This window comes from Salvelinus alpinus, chromosome 4 (assembly GCF_045679555.1).
Source record: "Salvelinus alpinus chromosome 4, SLU_Salpinus.1, whole genome shotgun sequence".
NCBI lineage: Eukaryota > Metazoa > Chordata > Actinopteri > Salmoniformes > Salmonidae > Salvelinus > Salvelinus alpinus.
Genome location: NC_092089.1, coordinates 22,954,255 through 22,977,368, shown reverse-complemented (window position 1 = coordinate 22,977,368; position 23,114 = coordinate 22,954,255). Strand labels below are relative to the sequence as shown.

Here is a 23,114-nt window from a genome sequence, read left to right as displayed (position 1 = left end):
CTAGGCTGCAGAACCAGAAAACCCCTCTCTCTCGCTCCTGTCCACCCACCCTTTCAGAGAAACCACATGGTGTGTGTGTGTGTGCAGTCTCCCTCCCGTCCAATTCTAAGGTCTCCCCTTTCACATTTCCTGAAGCCCCAAGGCATTGTGACTTCAACTGAAGTCAGCTTTCAGTGAATCATATTCTCCTGCAATACTGTCTTACATGATAGCACACACACACACACACACACACACACACACACACACACACACACACACACACACACACACACACACACACACACACACACACACACACATAGACTTAGTCAGGCTAATACAGTATGGAAATGTTTATCTATCCGATGGGGCACAGTAGGGGTCTCCCTCCTTAAGGACAGAGCCAGACAGAACAACCGGGACCGCCAACACTACTGTTACCCCGTCCACGCATGGCCTTTCACTTAGGACGCCTCACAAATGGCACCCTATTCCCTTTATAGTGCACTACTTCTGACCAGAGCCCTATGGACCCTGGTCAAAAAGTAGTGCACTATAAACAGAATAGGGTGCCATTTGGGAGGCATCCTAACAGAGCAGCAAAGCCAACCTGCTGCACAAACCAGGGGGAGGGGAGCAGCAAGGCCGCACCAGCATTTGAAGTATTTCAGCAAACTGTTTCTGTATGTCAGGGTGTATTAGGCCAGTTTTAACATTACAGAGTGGTGACATTAACATTACAGACTGGTCACATTACAGAGTGGTGACATTACAGAGTGGTGACATTAACATTACAGACTGGTCACATTACATAGTGGTGCCATTGCCATTACAGAGAGGTGACATTAACATTACAGAGTGGTCACATAACAGAGTGGTCACATTACAGAGTGGTCACATTACAAAGTGGTCACATTACAGAGTGGTCACATTACCATTACAGAGAGGTCACATTACAAAGTGGTGACATTAACATTACAGAGTGGTCACATTACAGAGTGGTCACATTACAGCGTGGTCACATTACAGAGTGGTGACATCACAGAGTGGTCACATTACAGAGTGGTGACATTAACATTACAGAGTGGTGACATTAACATTACAGAGTGGTTACATTACAGAGTGGTCACATTAGCATTACAGATTGGTGACATTAACATTACATAGAGGTGACATTAACATTACAGAGTGGTCACATTAACATTACAGAAAGGTCACATTAACATTACAGAGAGGTCACATTACCATTACATAGTGGTGACATTAACATTACAGAGAGTTCACATTACCATTACGGAGAGGTCACATTACAGAGTGGTGACATTAACATTACAGAGAGGTCACATTACCATTACAGAGAGATCACATTACAGAGTGGTGACATTAACATTACAGAGAGGTCACATTAACATTACAGAGTGGTCACATTAGCATTACAGAGTGGTCACATTAACATTACAGAGTGGTCACATTAGCATTACAGAGTGGTCACATTAACATTACAGAGAGGTCACATTAACATTCAGGTCACATTAACATTACAGATAGGTCACATTACCATTACATAGTGGTGACATTAACATTACAGAGAGTTCACATTACCATTACGGAGAGGTCACATTACAGAGTGGTGACATTAACATTACAGAGAGGTCACATTAACATTACAGAGTGGTCACATTAGCATTACAGAGTGGTCACATTAGCATTACAGAGTGGTCACATTAACATTACAGAGTGGTTACATTAACATTACAGAGTGGTCACATTAACATTACAGAGTGGTCACATTAACATTACAGAGTGGTTACATTAACATTACAGAGTGGTCACATTAACATTACAGAGTGGTCACATTAACATTACAGAGTGGTCACATTAACATTACAGAGTGGTCACATTAACATTACAGAGTGGTTACATTAACATTACAGCGTGGTCACATTAACATTACAGAGTGGTCACATTAACATTACAGAGTGGTCACATTAACATTACAGAGTGGTCACATTAACATTACAGAGTGGTCACATTAACATTACAGAGTGGTCACATTAACATTACAGAGTGGTTACATTAACATTACAGAGTGGTCACATTAACATTACAGAGAGGTCACATTAACATTACAGAGTGGTCACATTAACATTACAGAGTGGTCACATTAACATTACAGAGAGGTCACATTACCATTACAGAGAGGTCACATTAACATCACAGAGAGGTCACATTAACATCACAGAGAGGTCACATTAACATTACAGAGTGGTCACATTAACATTACAGAGAGGTCACATTACCATTACAGAGAGGTCACATTAACATCACAGAGAGGTCACATTAACATTACAGAGTGGTCACATTAACATTACAGAGTGGTCAGATTAACATTACAGAGTGGTCACATTAACATTACAGAGTGGTTACATTAACATTACAGAGTGGTCACATTAAGGTTTCCCGAGTGGCGCAGTGGTCTAAGGCACTACATCTCAGTGCTAGAGGCGTCACTACAGACACCCTGGTTCAATTCCAGGCTGTATCAAAACTGGCTGTGATTGGGAGTTCCATAGGGCGGTGCACAATTGGCCCAGTGTCGTCCGGGTTTAGCCGGTGTAGGCCGTCATTGAAAATAAGAATTTGTTCTTAACTGATTTACCCAGTTGTATGGTGTGCTATGCTGAAGACTGGTTAATCCATAATTAAGCAATAAGGCCTGAGGCCCATGGCTGTCAGTCAATCAGCATTCAGGGCAGGAACCACTCAGTTTCTAATACAATATATCGAACCCATGGTGTGGGGACAGAATAACTGCTGTCCTGTGTGAAACTAAAATCCCAGATTAAGGGCTGTACTGGGAGCAGTGTTCCAGCTCTCCGACAATTTAAGAGGTTATGAAACACTCGACTAGAGCCCATCTCCCTGAGTATGTCCCAAATGACACCCTATTCCCTACATAGCACACTACTTTGACCAGGGCTCATAGATAATAGGGTGCCATTTGGGACACATCCCCCCTCTCTCTCTCTGCTGAGCTCCCCCTGCTCTGAGGAAGTCAGGGTGCTTTAACTTATGGCTAGACTCTAACAGGCGTGTCATTAAAAGCAGGAGATCTCACAATGCTAGCAACGTTCTACGGCCCTCCACAGCCAACAGACAGAGAGGGAGCGAGGCGGAGGGTGAGAGAGAGGAACAGAACTCGTAATGAATTGTGGGGCTTAACGTATTTGATATGCTGATACTTCTGGACAGAGTACAACAGAACTCCCCTCCGTCTGCGTAAGCATTACATTTACACCTGTTAGACAGCTACAGCACTGTAATCTACATAGATGGGTTCCAATAGTATTTGTTTTTTTTCAAATATTTTTTAGTGATTAATTTAGCATGCCTGGAGTGCCAGATGGGTGGGGCTTGCACTTTTGGGAGTAATCATCGGGATTCTTTGCACCAAGCAAGATCGAATTTATACACCCTTTATTTTATACATTTGTATTATTTTTTTTAATTATACTTTTTTTGAGCCTTTATTTAACTAGGCAAGTCAGTTAAGAACAAATTATTATTTACAATGATGGCCTACACCGGCCAAACCCAGACGATGCTGGGCCAATTGTGCGCCGCCCTATGGGACTTCCAATCATGGCCGGTTGTGATACAGCCTGGATTCGAACCAGAGTCTGTAGTGACGCCTCTAGCACTGAGATGCTGGGCCAATTGTGAGCCACCCTATGGGACTTCCAATCATGGCCGGTTGTGATACAGCCTGGATTCAAACCAGAGTCTGTAGTGACGCCTCTAGCACTGAGATGCTGGGCCAATTGTGAGCCACCCTATGGGACTTCCAATCATGGCCGGTTGTGATACAGCCTGGATTCAAACCAGAGTCTGTAGTGACGCCTCTAGCACTGAGATGCAGTGCCTTAGACCGCTGCGCCACTCGGGAGCCCCCAATCAAGCACTCTAGCACAAATAAAGTATTTTAAAGAAAACAAACACTATTTGAACCGAGGTGTGGTACTGTATGCAGGTTGCATGCAGGGAAGGATGCATGAGGTTTTCCTCACAGGGATTAATAATACATGTGTAGAAGGTGTTTAAATTCTTCATACATACTGTAGCCAGCATACATACTGTAGCCAGCAGACATACTGTAGCCAGCAGACATACTGTAGCCAGCAGACATACTGTAGCCAGGATACATACTGTAGCCAGCATACATACTGTAGCCAGCAGACATACTGTAGCCAGCAGACATACTGTAGCCAGCAGACATACTGTAGCCAGCATACATACTGTAGCCAGCAGACATACTGTAGCCAGCATACATACTGTAGCCAGCATACATACTGTAGCCAGCAGACATACTGTAGCCAGCAGACATACTGTAGCCAGCAGACATACTGTAGCCAGCAGACATACTGTAGCCAGCATACATACTGTAGCCAGCAGACATACTGTAGCCAGCAGACATACTGTAGCCAGCATACATACTGTAGCCAGCAGACATACTGTAGCCAGCAGACATACTGTAGCCAGCAGACATACTGTAGCCAGCAGACATACTGTAGCCAGGACTGCAGCTGCTATGACAGGTGTGTGAGGAATGTTCCTATACGTTCAGAAGTTCAACAAAAGTCCTCTCCAAGACACACAACAATTCTGTAACTATGCTGTAAGTACTCAAAGCACAAGGCTTTGCATGACGAACCAAGAATGTGTCTAACTAGTCTTGGGGAAAAGTAATGGTAAACGTAAACTAACGCTAGTTAACTGTACTGTATATAAGAATATGAACATGTATATATGAATAGTGTGTGAATAGTATTTTTGTTGTCTCTTGGTGTCTTTCCAATACATAACTATTAAAAAAAAAAAATTGTGAATGTAATGTAATATCTTCTGTTGTTCTTGTCTATAACCGTTCTGTAATTTGTCATGTATTTGTACGTTTCATGTGGACTCCAGGAAGAGTAGCTGCTGCATGTGCAGTATCTAATGGGGATCCTAATACAGTGTTTAACAATCACTTTGGCACTAATTTCAAAACATTTTTCAAAACTCTAGACACAAAACTCATAACGTTCATCACTTGTAACACAGGCTGTCCAATGTTCAAAACATTGCATTGTGCATTCATATCTTTAAAGAAACCTTGCACTTGCAGAATCATAGGTTCAAATAACTCATTTATCATGAAATACCATAGGAACATTCATTTAGATCACCCACACCGATAGTTTCACTGTGTAGTTGTTCGTACAATCATTAAATATTGTAGTACAGAATATGTGATACATGTTTCATTATGCTACTACACGTAAATACATCACTGTAAAATGACTAGTAGACAGAATACTACAGACACAGTGGAATCATTGAACAAAATATGAAATTTATTGATGAAATACAATAAAATCACAACACAGGTTTCTTTGAATCAAAGCAAAAATAATTGGCTACAAAAATAGAAAAAACAGTTAAAGGTCAACTGCAGTGTTCCTCACCTGGCTTACTGTAAAACATCACCTGCAGTGTTCCTCACCTGGCTTACTGTAAAACATCACCTGCAGTGTTCCTCACCTGGCTTACTGTAAAACATCACCTGCAGTGTTCCTCACCTGGCTTACTGTAAAACATCAACTGCAGTGTTCCTCACGTGGCTTACTGTAAAACATCACCTGCAGTGTTCCTCACCTGGCTTACTGTAAAACATCACCTGCAGTGTTCCTCACCTGGCTTACTGTAAAACATCAACTGCAGTGTTCCTCACCTGGCTTACTGTAAAACATCACCTGCAGTGTTCCTCACCTGGCTTACTGTAAAACATCACCTGCAGTGTTCCTCACCTGGCTTACTGTAAAACATCACCTGCAGTGTTCCTCACCTGGCTTACTGTAAAACATCACCTGCAGTGTTCCTCACCTGGCTTACTGTAAAACATCACCTGCAGTGTTCCTCACCTGGCTTACTGTAAAACATCACCTGCAGTGTTCCTCACCTGGCTTACTGTAAAACATCAACTGCAGTGTTCCTCACGTGGCTTACTGTAAAACATCACCTGCAGTGTTCCTCACGTGGCTTACTGTAAAACATCAACTGCAGTGTTCCTCACCTGGCTTACTGTAAAAAGCTAAACAAAGGATTGATTACTGTACTTCTATATTTCCCTCAACCCTGTCTTGTGGATTTGGCCACAGGTTCTCATCCACATCACAATGGATGTTTTCATTAGCCAAACATCTTGGGAAGAATCTTCGGGCGAATCCAGGCCTGACACTGGTCTGCCGTGATGTCATTGCATGCGTCATCCATGGCTGGAGAAGGGTGGCTTGTTCGTGAGGGCGCCTATCATATACCTTCCACCTCCATGTGGAGAAAAATCCTCAATCAGGTTAAGGAAAGGAGAGTATGGGGGTAAGCACAGGGTGGTAAATTGTGGATGGGCCTGAAACCATGCTTGCACCATTTGAGCATGGTGGAACCTGACATTATCCCACACAATGACATAGGTCATGCCATCAGCTCTACAGACCTGATTTAGCTCATCAAGGACGGTTACATTCGAACAGCGAATCATGTGGCTCCCTGCAACTCAATATGTAGAGTATATAGAGTAGAGAGCTTTAGATGTTGTTCGACCAAACATTAGAACGGACAAGATGCGTAATCTAAGCAACTTTGACCGTGGTATGATTGTTGATGCCACACATGGTGATTCCAGCATCTCAGAAACAGCTGCCTTCCTGGGATTTTTACGCACTACAGTCTCTAGAGTTTACAGAGAATGGTGCGATAAACAAAACACATTCAGTGAGCGGCAGTTCTGTGGGCAAAACCCCCTTGTTAATGAGAGAGGTCAGAAGAGAATGTCCAGACTCATTCAAGCTAACAGAAAGGCCACAAACGTTCAAATAACAGCTGTTTAAAACAGTGGTGTGCAGAATGGCATCTCTTAACGTACAACACAGTGATAATTCAGGCTGTTGTGGAGGCAAAAGGCGGTCCTACCCAGTACTAGATAGGTATACCTAATAAAGTGGCCGGTGAGTGTACGGTAATGTCAAATCTGAAAACATGGTCTGGAAAAGTGGTACATGGGACCATAGAAACAGTCTCTGATAAAGAATGATGATGAAATATTACATCCATAGATAATGTAGTCCAATTGGTTCATGTTCCACGGTAATTGGTGTCAATGGATCTCGTTATCCTGAAACTTTCATGATCTAAACATGGAATATTGTTCGTCAGTTTCCGTAAAACTATGCATTAAGAGTAACGCAACAGTTACTTATCATTTTGAGCAGTTGTATCAATTGATAGTTAGATCATTGTAATGAAATGAATAGACAGTCATCTCAGATGTAATGTGTGAATTGCATTTTGAAATGGTAATACTTTGATGTTAAGTTGTGTCATTTTGAACAGGTGATTTTAGTTCAATGAACAAATGATCTTAGCTTAATGTGTTTGTATCCAAGCAATTGGAAAAAGTGTTAGAGTTTTGAAAAATGTGCATTTTGATCATTGGTTGTGAGTTTTGTATCTAGAGTTTTGAAAAATGACATCAAGGTTCCCGAAATTAGTGCCAAAGTGATTGTAAAAAAACTGTAAACTGTACTTATTTACTAGTGCCTCAAATATCATTGGATGTCATTGCCCTAAGTTTTCCCTCCATTTTGCCCCCTCCCCCCTCACACCTCTCACACCTCTCACACAGTGCTCTTGTAGTATGTCAGGGGCCATGGCTGAGTTAGGGTTAGAGTTAGGGTGTGTGTGTGTGTGTGTGTGTGTGTGTGTGTGTGTGTGTGTGTGTGTGTGTGTGTGTGTGTGTGTGTGTGTGTGTGTGTGTGTGTGTGTGTGTGTGTGTGTGTGTGTGTGTGTGTGTGTGTGTGTGTGTGTGTGTGTGTGTGTGCGTGTGCGTGTGTGTGTGTGTGTATGAGTGCAGCGAGCGCTAGTAAGGATTAGGGTTAGTGTGCTGTGGACCAGATGACTCAGTAACCTCTGCAAAGGAGACCTCAGTCCCGTCCACAGTTCACATTGATAGGGTCATAAAGAGAATGCTAGCCAGCTCTCCCCGTCCCCTGGGTCAGAGAAAAGCAGGGCTGCCCTGGAGTCAATCAACCTCAGTGCTGCATGGAAGCCAGGTGTGAGGGGCCCGGCACACAGAGGGGCCTGGCCCGGCACTGGACCGACCGACACACTCACCACATCAACACAGGGACTGTTAACTGGCCGCAGGGGAGAAGGAGAGGGATGGAGGGGGAGAAGGAGAAGAAAGAGAGGGGGGGTGTTGAAGGTGATGGGGGTAGTATACAATTGAAGTGTGAGGAGAGCTAGGAGTGAAATATCTACTGGTTACAGTGACTGCAATATTTCACATTCTTTTGGTCTTATTCCCTACTGGGAACCTGTTGTTAATGTGATGTGGGTGTAGTGGTGTAACTGCATGTTAATGTGATGTGGGTGTAGTGGTGTAACTACATGTTAATGTAATGTGGGTGTAGTGGTGTAGTGGTGTATCTACATGTTGTTAATGTGATGTGGGTGTAGTGGTGTAGCTACATGTTGTTAATGTGATGTGGGTGTAGTGGTGTAGCTACATGTTGTTAATGTGATGTGGGTGTAGTGGTGTAACTACATGTTGTTAATGTGATGTGGGTGTAGTGGTGTAACTACATGTTAATGTGATGTGGGTGTAGTGGTGTAACTACATGTTAATGTGATGTGGGTGTAGTGGTGTAACTACATGTTGTTAATGTGATGTGGGTGTAGTGGTGTAGCTACATGTTGTTAATGTGATGTGGGTGTAGTGGTGTAACTACATGTTGTTAATGTGATGTGGGTGTAGTGGTGTAACTACATGTTGTTAATGTGATGTGGGTGTAGTGGTGTAGTGGTGTAGCTACATGTTGTTAATGTGATGTGGGTGTAGTGGTGTAGCTACATGTTGTTAATGTGATGTGGGTGTAGTGGTGTAACTACATGTTAATGTGATGTGGGTGTAGTGGTGTAGCTACATGTTGTTAATGTGATGTGGGTGTAGTGGTGTAACTACATGTTAATGTGATGTGGGTGTAGTGGTGTAACTACATGTTGTTAATGTGATGTGGGTGTAGTGGTGTAACTACATGTTGTTAATGTGATGTGGGTGTAGTGGTGTAACTACATGTTGTTAATGTGATGTGGGTGTAGTGGTGTAGCTACATGTTGTTAATGTGATGTGGGTGGTGTAGTGGTGTAACTACATGTTGTTAATGTGATGTGGGTGTACTGGTGTAGCTACATGTGTGACTGTCTGGCTGCTGCCTTTCTCATCAACAAACACTCCGCTCACTCAGCTCTGTAGCTCCGTTGGTAAAAGATCATCCTGCAGCAACAGGACATGTCAGTTATTATGTGGATTAGAATTCATGGACATTGTTGAAGGGGATGATGCATTTTTCGGAATGGAAAATCAAGTCTGAAAATTCCAAGTGGAAATTACAAACTTCAGAAGCCTTTTTAAACCTCAAATACAGTAAAAGTTTGAAATGTCCTGTTTCGCAGGAAAGTTCTCCTGCAACAGGGTGATCAAATTAAGATCATACATCTGTATGCAGGTTTTAACACACTCCATCCAGACAGCTTTCTAGTTTGGCTGCTCTGACCTTTAGTTGAAGCATAGAAACTCTAAACGTGAAGAGTGTTTATGACAAAGCCCACGGGGTAAGTATCAGCAATGCTTAAAGGGAAACTTAGAGATTTTGGCAATGAAACTCTTATCCACTTCCCCAGAGTCAGATTAACTCGTGGATACCATTGCTCATTGTGCTAACGCTAGTTAGCAACTTCCTTCAAATTGCACGCAGGACATACACATGGTATCAACAAGTTCATCTGACTCTGGGGAAGGATCCCTTTAATACCAAAATAATAATTTATATTTGGCCTGGACTCGTCATGCTGTTGTGCTTGGCTGAGTGTGTTGTTGGCCCTGTGTGTGTGTGGATTGTCTGTGTGTAACAGACTGAGACCTCAGGGATCTTATTTACGCCCCACCAGGGAATCCCTGGGACAGAGGTTTTCTCAGAGTTTAGAGGTGATCAGCTGTAAAGCGGGCATATCTAAACACACCAGCTCTGACCTGTGTGTGTGTGTGTGTGTGTGTGTGTGTGTGTGTGTGTGTGTGTGTGTGTGTGTGTGTGTGTGTGTGTGTGTGTGTGTGTGTGTGTGTGTGTGTGTGTGTGTGTGTGTGTGTGTGTGACAGGGAGAGAGAGAGAGAGAGAGAGAGAGAGAGAGAGAGAGAGAGAGAGAGAGAGAGAGAGAGAGAGAGAGAGAGTATATGAGAGTATATGAGAGTATATGAGAGTATATGTGCGTCTTCCAACATGTGCACTGGAGAGGGAAAATGATATACACCCTACATTTCCTCAGCTGGTCATGAGAAAATAGGTCAGAATTTGAAGCAGGTTAAAGGTCAGGAGTTGAAGCAGGTTAAAGGGGCTTTTGGGATCGGGCAAGCAATAGTACAGGGTTGTCATGGTAACAAGGGAAGACGTGGGAAGAGAAGAGACAGGGCGGGGCAGCTACAGATGAAGGGATAAATAAATAGATGAAGAAATAAACAGAACCCCGGAGAAAAGAGAAGAACCTCCTGGACTCCACCCACATTCTTTTAGAAGTCCTCAACAGAGTGGTGGAGAAAGGAGAGGAACCTCCTGGACTCCACCCACATTCTATTAGAAGTCCTCAACAGAGTGGTGGAGAAAGGAGAGGAACCTCCTGGACTCCACTAACATTCTATAAGAAGTCCTCAACAGAGTGGTGGAGAAAGGAGAAGAACCTCCTGGACTCCACCCACATTCTATTAGAAGTCCTCAACAGAGTGGTGGAGAAAGGAGAGGAACCTCCTGGACTCCACCCACATTCTATTAGAAGTCTTCAACAGAGTGGTGGAGAAAGGAGAGGAACCTCCTGGACTCCACTAACATTCTATAAGAAGTCCTCAACAGAGTGGTGGAGAAAGGAGAAGAACCTCCTGGACTCCACCCACATTATATTAGAAGTCCTCAACAGAGTGGTGGAGAAAGGAGAGGAACCTCCTGGACTCCACCCACATTCTATTAGAAGTCCTCAACAGAGGGGTGGAGAAAGGAGAGGAACCTCCTGGACTCCACCCACATTCTATTAGAAGTCCTCAACAGAGTGGTGGAGAAAGAAGAGGAACCTCCTGGACTCCACCCACATTCTATTAGAAGTCCTCAACAGAGGGGTGGAGAAAGGAGAGGAACCTCCTGGACTCCACCCACATTCTATTAGAAGTCCTCAACAGAGGAGTGGAGAAAGGAGAAGAACCTCCTGGACTCCACCCACATTCTATTAGAAGTCCTCAACAGAGTGGTGGAGAAAGAAGAGGACCTCCTGGACTCCACCCACATTCTATTAGAAGTCCTCAACAGAGTGGTGGAGAAAGGAGAGGAACCTCCTGGACTCCACCCACATTCTATTAGAAGTCCTCAACAGAGTGGTGGAGAAAGGAGAAGAACCTCCTGGACTCCACCCACATTCTATTAGAAGTCCTCAACAGAGTGGTGGAGAAAGGAGAGGAACCTCCTGGACTCCACTCACATTCTATTAGAAGTCCTCAACAGAGTGGTGGAGAAAGGAGAGGAACCTCCTGGACTCCACCCACATTCTATTAGAAGTCCTCAACAGAGTGGTGGAGAAAGGAGAGGAACCTCCTGGACTCCACCCACATTCTATTAGAAGTCCTCAACAGAGTGGTGGAGAAAGGAGAAGAACCTCCTGGACTCCACCCACATTCTATTAGAAGTCCTCAACAGAGGGGTGGAGAAAGGAGAGGAATACAAAGGAGAGGGGAAATGAAGGTGTGACTATGAAGTGGCCTCCTAACTCAGAGTATAGTGACAGAGTATAGTGACAGCTATTTTATGTGGTGGACTTTTAGGTTCCTAAGAGCCTTGTCTTCTCTCTCTCTTTCCTTGCCTCTCTCTTTCCCTGCCTCTCTCTCCCTCTCCTCTCTCTCTCCCCATCACTCTTTCCTTGCGTGTCTCTCTCTCTCTCTCACCCCTCTCTCTTATCCTTTCTCCCCCTCTCTCTCTCTTCCCTTCTCTCTTTCCTTGCATATCTCTCTCTCACCCCTCTCTCTTCCTTTCTCTCCGACTTTCTCCCTCTCTCTTTTCTTGCTGTCTCTCTCTTTGTCATCCCTCTCTCTCTCTTCCTTTCTCTCTCTCCCTCTCTATCCCTCTCTCCCCCCATCTCTCTTTCTCGGCACCTCTATCTCTTATCCCCCTCTCTCTGTGACTTGTTTGTACATTGAGAGGCAACAACGTGTGATTTATCTGTCTGACTCAGAGACCAAGTTATAAAGGGAGATGCTGGGGTTAGAGGTCAAATCCCTAACCATACAATGAGGTCAATGAGGGGTTGTAGGCCACATTGACAGCCAGCCCAGAAGGGTTATATCAGTGTTGTGTCACAGTCATCCTCTCTGACCCCTTTGATTTATTCTGATTCAAACAGGTCAGGAAGTAACAAGTCCGACAGACAGAGGAAACACGTTGGATAATGTTCAACTTAATTGAATCAACATGTGGAGACCATGATGTGATTTAGGCATAACATGTGACCCATAGCAGCTAATGAAGGTGGTTCACGGTGTTGTTTCACTATGAGATATGGCTCTTGTTTAAGCTGAATGTAATAAATGAATAATAAAGTCAAAGAGGTGTCTGGGCTGTGTAGCCAAAATGTATTGAAGCATCAGTCTTCTTCAGACATCGTCTCAGTTCCAAGCCTGTATCACGGCCCAAAGTCATTAATAAAGTCTCCCTGACTTAATCCTCAATAAAGCGACAAAACGTATTTTATTCCAAAGAGAGAGGCTGAAGAAGGTGAGAGAGAGAGAGAGAGAGAGAGAGAGAGAGAGAGAGAGAGAGAGAGAGAGAGAGAGAGAGAGAGAGAGAGAGAGAGAGAGAGAGAGAGAGAGAGAGAGAGAGAGAGAGAGAGAGAGACAGAGCGAGAGACAGAGAGAGAGAGACAGAGAGAGAGAGACAGAGAGAGAGAGAGAGACAGAGAGGGAAATTAGTTTTATGAACTGCAACATCCTGCCAGGACTTTTATTGGGCGCTTAAGCATGTGTGACCTGCCCCGTAGCAACAGATCCGCCTGTTAAATAATAGCTGTGACCTTGTATGTGGGTGTGTTGACCCCTCCCAGTCCCCCTACCATCACTACCTAACCTCTAAACACAGCTAGACCTCAATGCACACACACACACTTTAACATGGTCAACCTTTGACCTCCACGGACAAAGGACAGATACATTAATAACCAGATGCCTTATTGGTCTAATGTCCTTGGGTGTGTGTGTGTGTGTGTGTGTGTGTGTGTGTGTGTGTGTGTGTGTGTGTGTGTGTGTGTGTGTGTGTGTGTGTGTGTGTGTGTGTGTGTGTGTGTGTGTGAGAGTTACTACTGGTCTGTACATACCCCTGAGGATGTAATTCTGGTAGTTCTGGTCTGCTTCAGCCCCGACCTTGATTAGACATGTCAGTCCTTCAGACACCACAAACTCATGGACCAGGTCCTTGTCATCCTGAGGGGCACAGAGACGAGCAGTTTACTCTCACACAGCATACAGACGACTAGAGATTGGTCCTGTGCTATGAGTAGCAGTGATTCTATGGATAAGTCCTAAATAGCACCCTATTCACTATTTTAGCGCAATAGTAGTGCACTATATAGGGAATAGGGCAGCATTTGGGACACACCCTATGTATGACTGAGCATAATGGGACAAGGATTAGGAAGTTATATGAGAGTGTTTTTTTGACGCCACAAATCTATAAAGACCATGAAAGACATTTAAGAGCCCTTGTAGGTTTTATGTTTTTATCTACAGTATAATAATGACCTTTAAACTTTGCCAAGTATGGACATTATTTATTATTGTTTGCATTAACATTCATTTACTACACACTGTATGGAAATACAAGCATTACATTTCATTAAAGAGATTTATGGTATCCTTGACAACACATATTTCCATGACAGCAAGTAAGACTAAGTATGTTGTGCATTACTTTCACCAGGGACAAATTACCCATCATGCTCCAAGCACCTCATTTCCTGTTCTCATGGCAACCCTGTATTTTGTAGCTGTCTTAAACATCGGTTGCTAAGTGCCTGTTGTCGGCTAACAGAAAGAGCTCATCCAATTAGTGACAGAGAGGTGCTGAGAGCATTGCTGTCCTGGTTTAATGAATGGTTAGACAGGAATGAACCACTCCGAGGGTGAGTGAGTGAGCACTCTTCACATTGCTGATTTGGTATGACTGACCCAGACCACAACACCTTCCATCTTAGATCCTGGCTAAAGTGATGGGGAAACTCTGGGTTCACACCAAACAAATTCATTACATCCTGGTTGTTGAGTCGTAGCTGTGAAATAGTAGCCGTGGGATCCCGAGTGGCGCAGCGGTCTAAGACACTGCATCTCAGTGCTAGAGGCATCACTATAGACACCCTGGTTCCATTCCAGGCTGTATCACAGCGGTCTAAGACACTGCATCTCAGTGCTAGAGGCATCACTATAGACACCCTGGTTCCATTCCAGGCTGTATCACAGCGGTCTAAGACACTGCATCTCAGTGCTAGAGGCATCACTATAGACACCCTGGTTCCATTCCAGGCTGTATCACAGCGGTCTAAGACTCTGCATCTCAGTGCTAGAGGATTCACTATGGACACCCTGGTTCCATTCCAGGTTGTATCACAGCGGTCTAAGACACTGCATCTCAGTGCTAGAGGCATCACTATAGACACCCTGGTTCCATTCCAGGCTGTATCACAGCGGTCTAAGACACTGCATCTCAGTGCTAGAGGCATCACTATAGACACCCTGGTTCCATTCCAGGCTGTATCACAGCGGTCTAAGACACTGCATCTCAGTGCTAGAGGCATCACTATAGACACCCTGGTTCCATTCCAGGCTGTATCACAGCGGTCTAAGACACTGCATCTCAGTGCTAGAGGCATCACTATAGACACCCTGGTTCCATTCCAGGCTGTATCACAGCGGTCTAAGACTCTGCATCTCAGTGCTAGAGGATTCACTATGGACACCCTGGTTCCATTCCAGGTTGTATCACAGCGGTCTAAGACACTGCATCTCAGTGCTAGAGGCATCACTATAGACACCCTGGTTCCATTCCAGGCTGTATCACAGCGGTCTAAGACACTGCATCTCAGTGCTAGAGGCATCACTATAGACACCCTGGTTCCATTCCAGACTGTATCACAGCGGTCTAAGACACTGCATCTCAGTGCTAGAGGCATCACTATAGACACCCTGGTTCCATTCCAGACTGTATCACAGCGGTCTAAGACACTGCATCTCAGTGCTAGAGGCATCACTATAGACACCCTGGTTCCATTCCAGGCTGTATCACAGCGGTCTAAGACACTGCATCTCAGTGCTAGAGGCATCACTATAGACACCCTGGTTCCATTCCAGACTGTATCACAGCGGTCTAAGACTCTGCATCTCAGTGCTAGAGGCATCACTATAGACACCCTGGTTCCATTCCAGGCTGTATCACAGCGGTCTAAGACACTGCATCTCAGTGCTAGAGGCATCACTATAGACACCCTGGTTCCATTCCAGGCTGTATCACAGCGGTCTAAGACACTGCATCTCAGTGCTAAAGGCATCACTATAGACACCCTGGTTCCATTCCAGGCTGTATCACAGCGGTCTAAGACACTGCATCTCAGTGCTAGAGGCATCACTAGGACACCCTGGTTCCATTCCAGACTGTATCACAGCGGTCTAAGACACTGCATCTCAGTGCTAGAGGCATCACTATAGACACCCTGGTTCCATTCCAGGCTGTATCACAGCGGTCTAAGACTCTGCATCTCAGTGCTAGAGGCATCACTATAGACACCCTGGTTCCATTCCAGACTGTATCACAGCGGTCTAAGACTCTGCATCTCAGTGCTAGAGGCATCACTATAGACACCCTGGTTCCATTCCAGGCTGTATCACAGCGGTCTAAGACACTGCATCTCAGTGCTAGAGGCATCACTATAGACACCCTGGTTCCATTCCAGGCTGTATCACAGCGGTCTAAGACACTGCATCTCAGTGCTAGAGGCATCACTATAGACACCCTGGTTCCATTCCAGGCTGTATCACAGCGGTCTAAGACTCTGCATCTCAGTGCTAGAGGCATCACTATAGACACCCTGGTTCCATTCCAGGCTGTATCACAGCGGTCTAAGACACTGCATCTCAGTGCTAGAGGCATCACTATAGACACCCTGGTTCCATTCCAGGCTGTATCAGAGTGGTCTAAGACACTGCATCTCAGTGCTAGAGGCATCACTATGGACACCCTGGTTCCATTCCAGGCTGTATCACAGCGGTCTAAGACTCTGCATCTCAGTGCTAGAGGCATCACTAGGACACCCTGGTTCCATTCCAGGCTGTATCACAGCGGTCTAAGACTCTGCATCTCAGTGCTAGAGGCATCACTATGGACACCCTGGTTCCATTCCAGGCTGTATCACAGCGGTCTAAGACACTGCATCTCAGTGCTAGAGGCATCACTATGGACACCCTGGTTCCATTCCAGGCTGTATCACAGCGGTCTAAGACACTGCATCTCAGTGCTAGAGGCATCACTATGGACACCCTGGTTCCATTCCAGGCTGTATCACAGCAGTCTAAGACACTGCATCTCAGTGCTAGAGGCATCACTAGGACACCCTGGTTCCATTCCAGACTGTATCACAGCGGTCTAAGACACTGCATCTCAGTGCTAGAGGCATCACTATGGACACCCTGGTTCCATTCCAGGCTGTATCACAGCGGTCTAAGACACTGCATCTCAGTGCTAGAGGCATCACTATGGACACCCTGGTTCCATTCCAGGCTGTATCACAGCAGTCTAAGACACTGCATCTCAGTGCTAGAGGCATCACTAGGACACCCTGGTTCCATTCCAGGCTGTATCACAGCAGTCTAAGACACTGCATCTCAGTGCTAGAGGCATCACTAGGACACCCTGGTTCCATTCCAGACTGTATCACAGCGGTCTAAGACACTGCATCTCAGTGCTAGAGGCATCACTATAGACACCCTGGTTCCATTCCAGGCTGTATCACAGCGGTCTAAGACACTGCATCTCAGTGCTAGAGGCATCACTATAGACACCCTGGTTCCATTCCAGGCTGTATCACAGCGGTCTAAGACTCTGCATCTCAGTGCTAGAGGATTCACTATGGACACCCTGGTTCCATTCCAGGTTGTATCACAGCGGTCTAAGACACTGCATCTCAGTGCTAGAGGCATCACTATAGACACCCTGGTTCCATTCCAGGCTGTATCACAGCGGTCTAAGACACTGCATCTCAGTGCTAGAGGCATCACTATAGACACCCTGGTTCCATTCCAGACTGTATCACAGCGGTCTAAGACACTGCATCTCAGTGCTAGAGGCATCACTATAGACACCCTGGTTCCATTCCAGGCTGTATCACAGCGGTCTAAGACACTGCATCTCAGTGCTAGAGGCATCACTATAGACACCCTGGTTCCATTCCAGACTGTATCACAGCGGTCTAAGACTCTGCATCTCAGTGCTAGAGGCATCACTATAGACACCCTGGTTCCATTCCAGGCTGTATCACAGCGGTCTAAGACACTGCATCTCAGTGCTAGAGGCATCACTATAGACACCCTGGTTCCATTCCAGGCTGTATCACAGCGGTCTAAGACACTGCATCTCAGTGCTAAAGGCATCACTATAGACACCCTGGTTCCATTCCAGGCTGTATCACAGCGGTCTAAGACACTGCATCTCAGTGCTAGAGGCATCACTAGGACACCCTGGTTCCATTCCAGACTGTATCACAGCGGTCTAAGACACTGCATCTCAGTGCTAGAGGCATCACTATAGACACCCTGGTTCCATTCCAGGCTGTATCACAGCGGTCTAAGACTCTGCATCTCAGTGCTAGAGGCATCACTATAGACACCCTGGTTCCATTCCAGACTGTATCACAGCGGTCTAAGACTCTGCATCTCAGTGCTAGAGGCATCACTATAGACACCCTGGTTCCATTCCAGGCTGTATCACAGCGGTCTAAGACACTGCATCTCAGTGCTAGAGGCATCACTATAGACACCCTGGTTCCATTCCAGGCTGTATCACAGCGGTCTAAGACACTGCATCTCAGTGCTAGAGGCATCACTATAGACACCCTGGTTCCATTCCAGGCTGTATCACAGCGGTCTAAGACTCTGCATCTCAGTGCTAGAGGCATCACTATAGACACCCTGGTTCCATTCCAGGCTGTATCACAGCGGTCTAAGACACTGCATCTCAGTGCTAGAGGCATCACTATAGACACCCTGGTTCCATTCCAGGCTGTATCACAGTGGTCTAAGACACTGCATCTCAGTGCTAGAGGCATCACTATGGACACCCTGGTTCCATTCCAGGCTGTATCACAGCGGTCTAAGACTCTGCATCTCAGTGCTAGAGGCATCACTAGGACACCCTGGTTCCATTCCAGGCTGTATCACAGCGGTCTAAGACTCTGCATCTCAGTGCTAGAGGCATCACTATGGACACCCTGGTTCCATTCCAGGCTGTATCACAGCGGTCTAAGACACTGCATCTCAGTGCTAGAGGCATCACTATGGACACCCTGGTTCCATTCCAGGCTGTATCACAGCGGTCTAAGACACTGCATCTCAGTGCTAGAGGCATCACTATGGACACCCTGGTTCCATTCCAGGCTGTATCACAGCGGTCTAAGACACTGCATCTCAGTGCTAGAGGCATCACTAGGACACCCTGGTTCCATTCCAGACTGTATCACAGCGGTCTAAGACACTGCATCTCAGTGCTAGAGGCATCACTATAGACACCCTGGTTCCATTCCAGGCTGTATCACAGCGGTCTAAGACACTGCATCTCAGTGCTAGAGGCATCACTATAGACACCCTGGTTCCATTCCAGGCTGTATCACAGCAGTCTAAGACACTGCATCTCAGTGCTAGAGGCATCACTAGGACACCCTGGTTCCATTCCAGGCTGTATCACAGCAGTCTAAGACACTGCATCTCAGTGCTAGAGGCATCACTAGGACACCCTGGTTCCATTCCAGACTGTATCACAGCGGTCTAAGACACTGCATCTCAGTGCTAGAGGCATCACTATAGACACCCTGGTTCCATTCCAGGCTGTATCACAGCAGTCTAAGACTCTGCATCTCAGTGCTAGAGGCATCACTATGGACACCCTGGTTCCATTCCAGACTGTATCACAGCAGTCTAAGACTCTGCATCTTAGTGCTAGAGGCATCACTATAGACACCGTGGTTCCATTCCAGGCTGTATCACAGCGGTCTAAGACACTGCATCTCAGTGCTAGAGGCATCACTATAGACACCCTGGTTCCATTCCAGGCTGTATCACAACTGGCTGTAATTGGGAGTCCCATAGGGCGGTGCACAATTGACCCAGCGTTGTCTGTGGTAGGCCATCATTGTAAATAAGAATTTGTTCTTAACTCACTTGCCTAGTTAAATAAAGGTTCATAAAAAAATACATAAATATAGGGAAGTGTTTCCTGAACTCTGTCTCCCCCCCACCTCCTGGGAGCACATTTAGTCCCCCCCCCCCAGCACTACACAGCTGATTGAAGTAATCCAAGCTTGATGATGAGTTGGTTAGTGTTAGGGCACAAACCTACACTTGCACCCAGGGGAGCCTCGGGACCTATTTGTGAAACCCTGCTGTCGGGTATGACAGGAGAGATGGTTACTGTAGGCTACGTACACACTGGAATCAGGACACCAGACATCAACATACCTTCTGAACAGAATATTACAATAGGAAGGAACTTGTTTTGACCTTGTGTATTAGGCCCATTGGATACTGGGAAGGAAAATAGTCTTCAGGAGTGAAATTCAATGTAGACAATGTGTCTAGGGAACTATGGCTGGAGAACCCCTTTAATTACTAAATCAGGAGTGCCTTATTACACACAAAAGGCATGGGGCCCTGTTGAATAACCTTCAACTCTGTGGCTATAACCCTACTATAACACAATTAGCTCTAATCTAATTGATCCAATTGGATGAATGTATTTCTGAACAACAGGCTCCCAGCTTGCTTCAGTCCTAAATGGCACCCTATTCCCTATGTAGTGCACTACTTTTGACTAGAGTACTATGAGGCCCTGGTCAAAAGTAGTGCACTATAAAGGGAACAGGGTGCTATTTGGGACGACACTGTAGAGTTAGCATGTAGCCAAACACCCACTGGGAGAGCAATTTATACTAAACCAACTGATCTGAGCTCAGTGCTATTTCTTTATACTGAACCAACTGATCTGAGCTCAGTGCTATTTCTTTATACTGAACCATCTGATCTGAGCTCAGTGCTATTTCTTTATACTGAACCATCTGATCTGAGCTCAGTGCTATTTCTTTATACTGAACCAGCTGATCTGAGCTCAGTGCTATTTCTTTATACTGAACCAACTGATCTGAGCTCAGTGCTATTTCTTTATACTGAACCATCTGATCTGAGCTCAGTGCTATTTCTTTATACTGAACCAACTGATCTGAGCTCAGTGCTATTTCTTTATACTGAACCAACTGATCTGTGCTCAGTGCTATTTCTTTATACTGAACCAGCTGATCTGAGCTCAGTGCTATTTCTTTATACTGAACCAACTGATCTGAGCTCAGTGCTATTTCTTTATACTGAACCATCTGATCTGAGCTCAGTGCTATTTCTTTATACTGAACCAACTGATCTGAGCTCAGTGCTATTTCTTTATACTGAACCAACTGATCTGAGCTCAGTGCTATTTCTTTATACTGAACCATCTGATCTGAGCTCAGTGCTATTTCTTTATACTGAACCATCTGATCTGAGCTCAGTGCTATTTCTTTCACTTTGACGTCCTGATCTATTCCACACAATGTTTCATTGGCAGCCTGTCCAGTTTTGTAATATCAAAAGGCCTTGGGAGAGCTACATGAAAAGGCATGTTTTAGTGGACTGTTTATCCAAGTCTTTTTGACTTAATACTAGACAAATGTCTTACAATATTGAAGAGGACAACGAAGACCACTGTAGCAGTGCTTCGATACTGGGACATGGAATATAATGAAAAACACAGTATTATCATAACCCTGAAATACATAGTGAATGACCCTGTCATATTTGTATATTTCTGCTGAGATTGTCTCCTATATTTCAGCATGTTACAGTAGTATTTTATTTGCAGAGCCTCATGTCCGCTTGCCAAATCCTGCACTTTATGTTCTTCTCCTAGACGACAAACCCGCCTGGGGCTCTCACACCTGTCGACGGCTCAGTCATTTAAGTACAGGAGGGAGGTTTTCATCAGGTTACGGAGTGGGCTATGCAACGCTAGGCTAGGAGCTAGTGCTCAGGTGGGGAGTGAGGGGGAGAGGTGTGTGTGTGTGTGTGTGTGTGTGTGTGTGTGTGTGTGTGTGTGTGTGTGTGTGTGTGTGTGTGTGTGTGTGTGTGTGTGTGTGTGTGTGTGTGTGTGTATGTGTGTGTGTGTGTGTGTGTGTGTGTATACTGTTGGGTGGTCAGTCTTAGAGCTCCCCTCCCTCATAGGAATACACACCAGTGTTTCCAGGACAGCTTCTACATGATGGAGAGCCCAGTCATTTGGCAAAACCACTGTGTATACAAGTGTGTACTCACACAGAGAGAGAAAGTTCCAGACACACACAGCTGGGCTGAAACACATGGACGCACTATATTGATACAAGCTCTTTAGGGGAGAGGTTACTCAACTGCAGTTGCTTGTGTGTATGTGTATGTGTGTGTGTGTGTGTGTGTGTGTGTGTGTGTGTGTGTGTGTGTGTGTGTGTGTGTGTGTGTGTGTGTGTGTGTGTGTGTGTGTGTGTGTGTGTGTGTGTGTGTGTGTGTGTGTATGTGTGTGTGTGTGTGGTAACATGCACTTCCTCCAAACCTGACCTAGTCATTCCAAGTGTGCACAGCCACAGTGAGACGTCCTGATCTATTCCTGTATTTCTCTGTCAACATCTGTAGCTCACTTTTCCTTCCAACGGTCTCCTGAAGTGATGTTTAACACTCCCCCTCTAGCCTCCACAGTGATTCCCTGCCAGGCCAGCCAGCCCCAGTGTGTGAAGCAGGGCTCTGGCCAAGCATGGACCTGAGCACAGCAGAGTACAGCATAGCTGCCACGGAGGCAGTCTACTCTCACTGCAGAGCTCTGTTCAGATAGCTAGGAAAATATTACTGTACAGTGTGTGTGTTTGTGTTAAGTATGTTTGTATGAGCACTTGCTGTACAAAGCATGCGTGTGTGTGTGTGTGTGTGTGTGTGTGTGTGTGTGTGTGTGTGTGTGTGTGTGTGTGTGTGTGTGTGTGTGTGTGTGTGTGTGTGTGTGTGTGTGTGTGTGTGTGTGTGTGTGTGCGTGTGTGTATGTCCAACACACTCGTGCATATGTGCATACACGTGTGTGTGTGTGTGTCATATGGGCGAATGTGTGATAGTTAATGATAAACAAGAGCCATTAGTAGACTATCGTTGCAGTATTAATGAATCTGACATTCTCAGGCTGCTGCTAAGACAAAAGGGAGGGGAACATTACCTGAAAGATCTGCTTGAGGGAAAACAGGGCTCTCCTCAGCTCTCGTCCATTTGAGTTGTAGAGTTTCTCTAAAAGAAGAGAAAGAAGAGAAAGAAAGGATCAGTTTACAGTCACACACAGCTGTGGTACTTTTCCATGTCAATGACTCAAGGAAAAAGCTAACTAATCAAAGGCTTATTGTCCAAGCGATTGGCGAGATAACCCTGCATGTGTGAGTGAAACCCTGCGTCAGATTTCTACCTTGTCAGCTCGGGGATTCGATCTTGCAACCTTTCAGTTACTAGTCCAACGACCTAACCACTAGGCTACCTGCCGCCCCAGATATGAACTATAACCTTTAGTATATGAACTATAACCTTTAGTATATGAGTTATAACCTTTAGTATATGAATTATAGCCTTTAGTATATGAACTATAACCTTTAGTATATGAACTATGACCTTTAGT

General features: G+C 45.3%; 1 protein-coding gene across 5 annotated transcripts in view; it reads right to left on the bottom strand.

Moving 5' to 3' along the window:
* fhod3b (formin homology 2 domain containing 3b) overlaps window positions 1-23,114 on the bottom strand; it is a 240,357-nt gene that overhangs the window by 69,966 nt on the left and 147,277 nt on the right. For all 5 annotated transcript variants that reach the window (XM_071396076.1, XM_071396071.1, XM_071396072.1 and 2 more), the window contains exons 4-5: window positions 22,668-22,735; window positions 13,477-13,582 (exon numbers count right to left, since the gene is read on the bottom strand). In XM_071396076.1, the coding sequence (XP_071252177.1) occupies window positions 13,477-13,582; window positions 22,668-22,735 (174 nt within the window). The remainder of the gene's footprint in view (window positions 1-13,476; window positions 13,583-22,667; window positions 22,736-23,114) is intronic.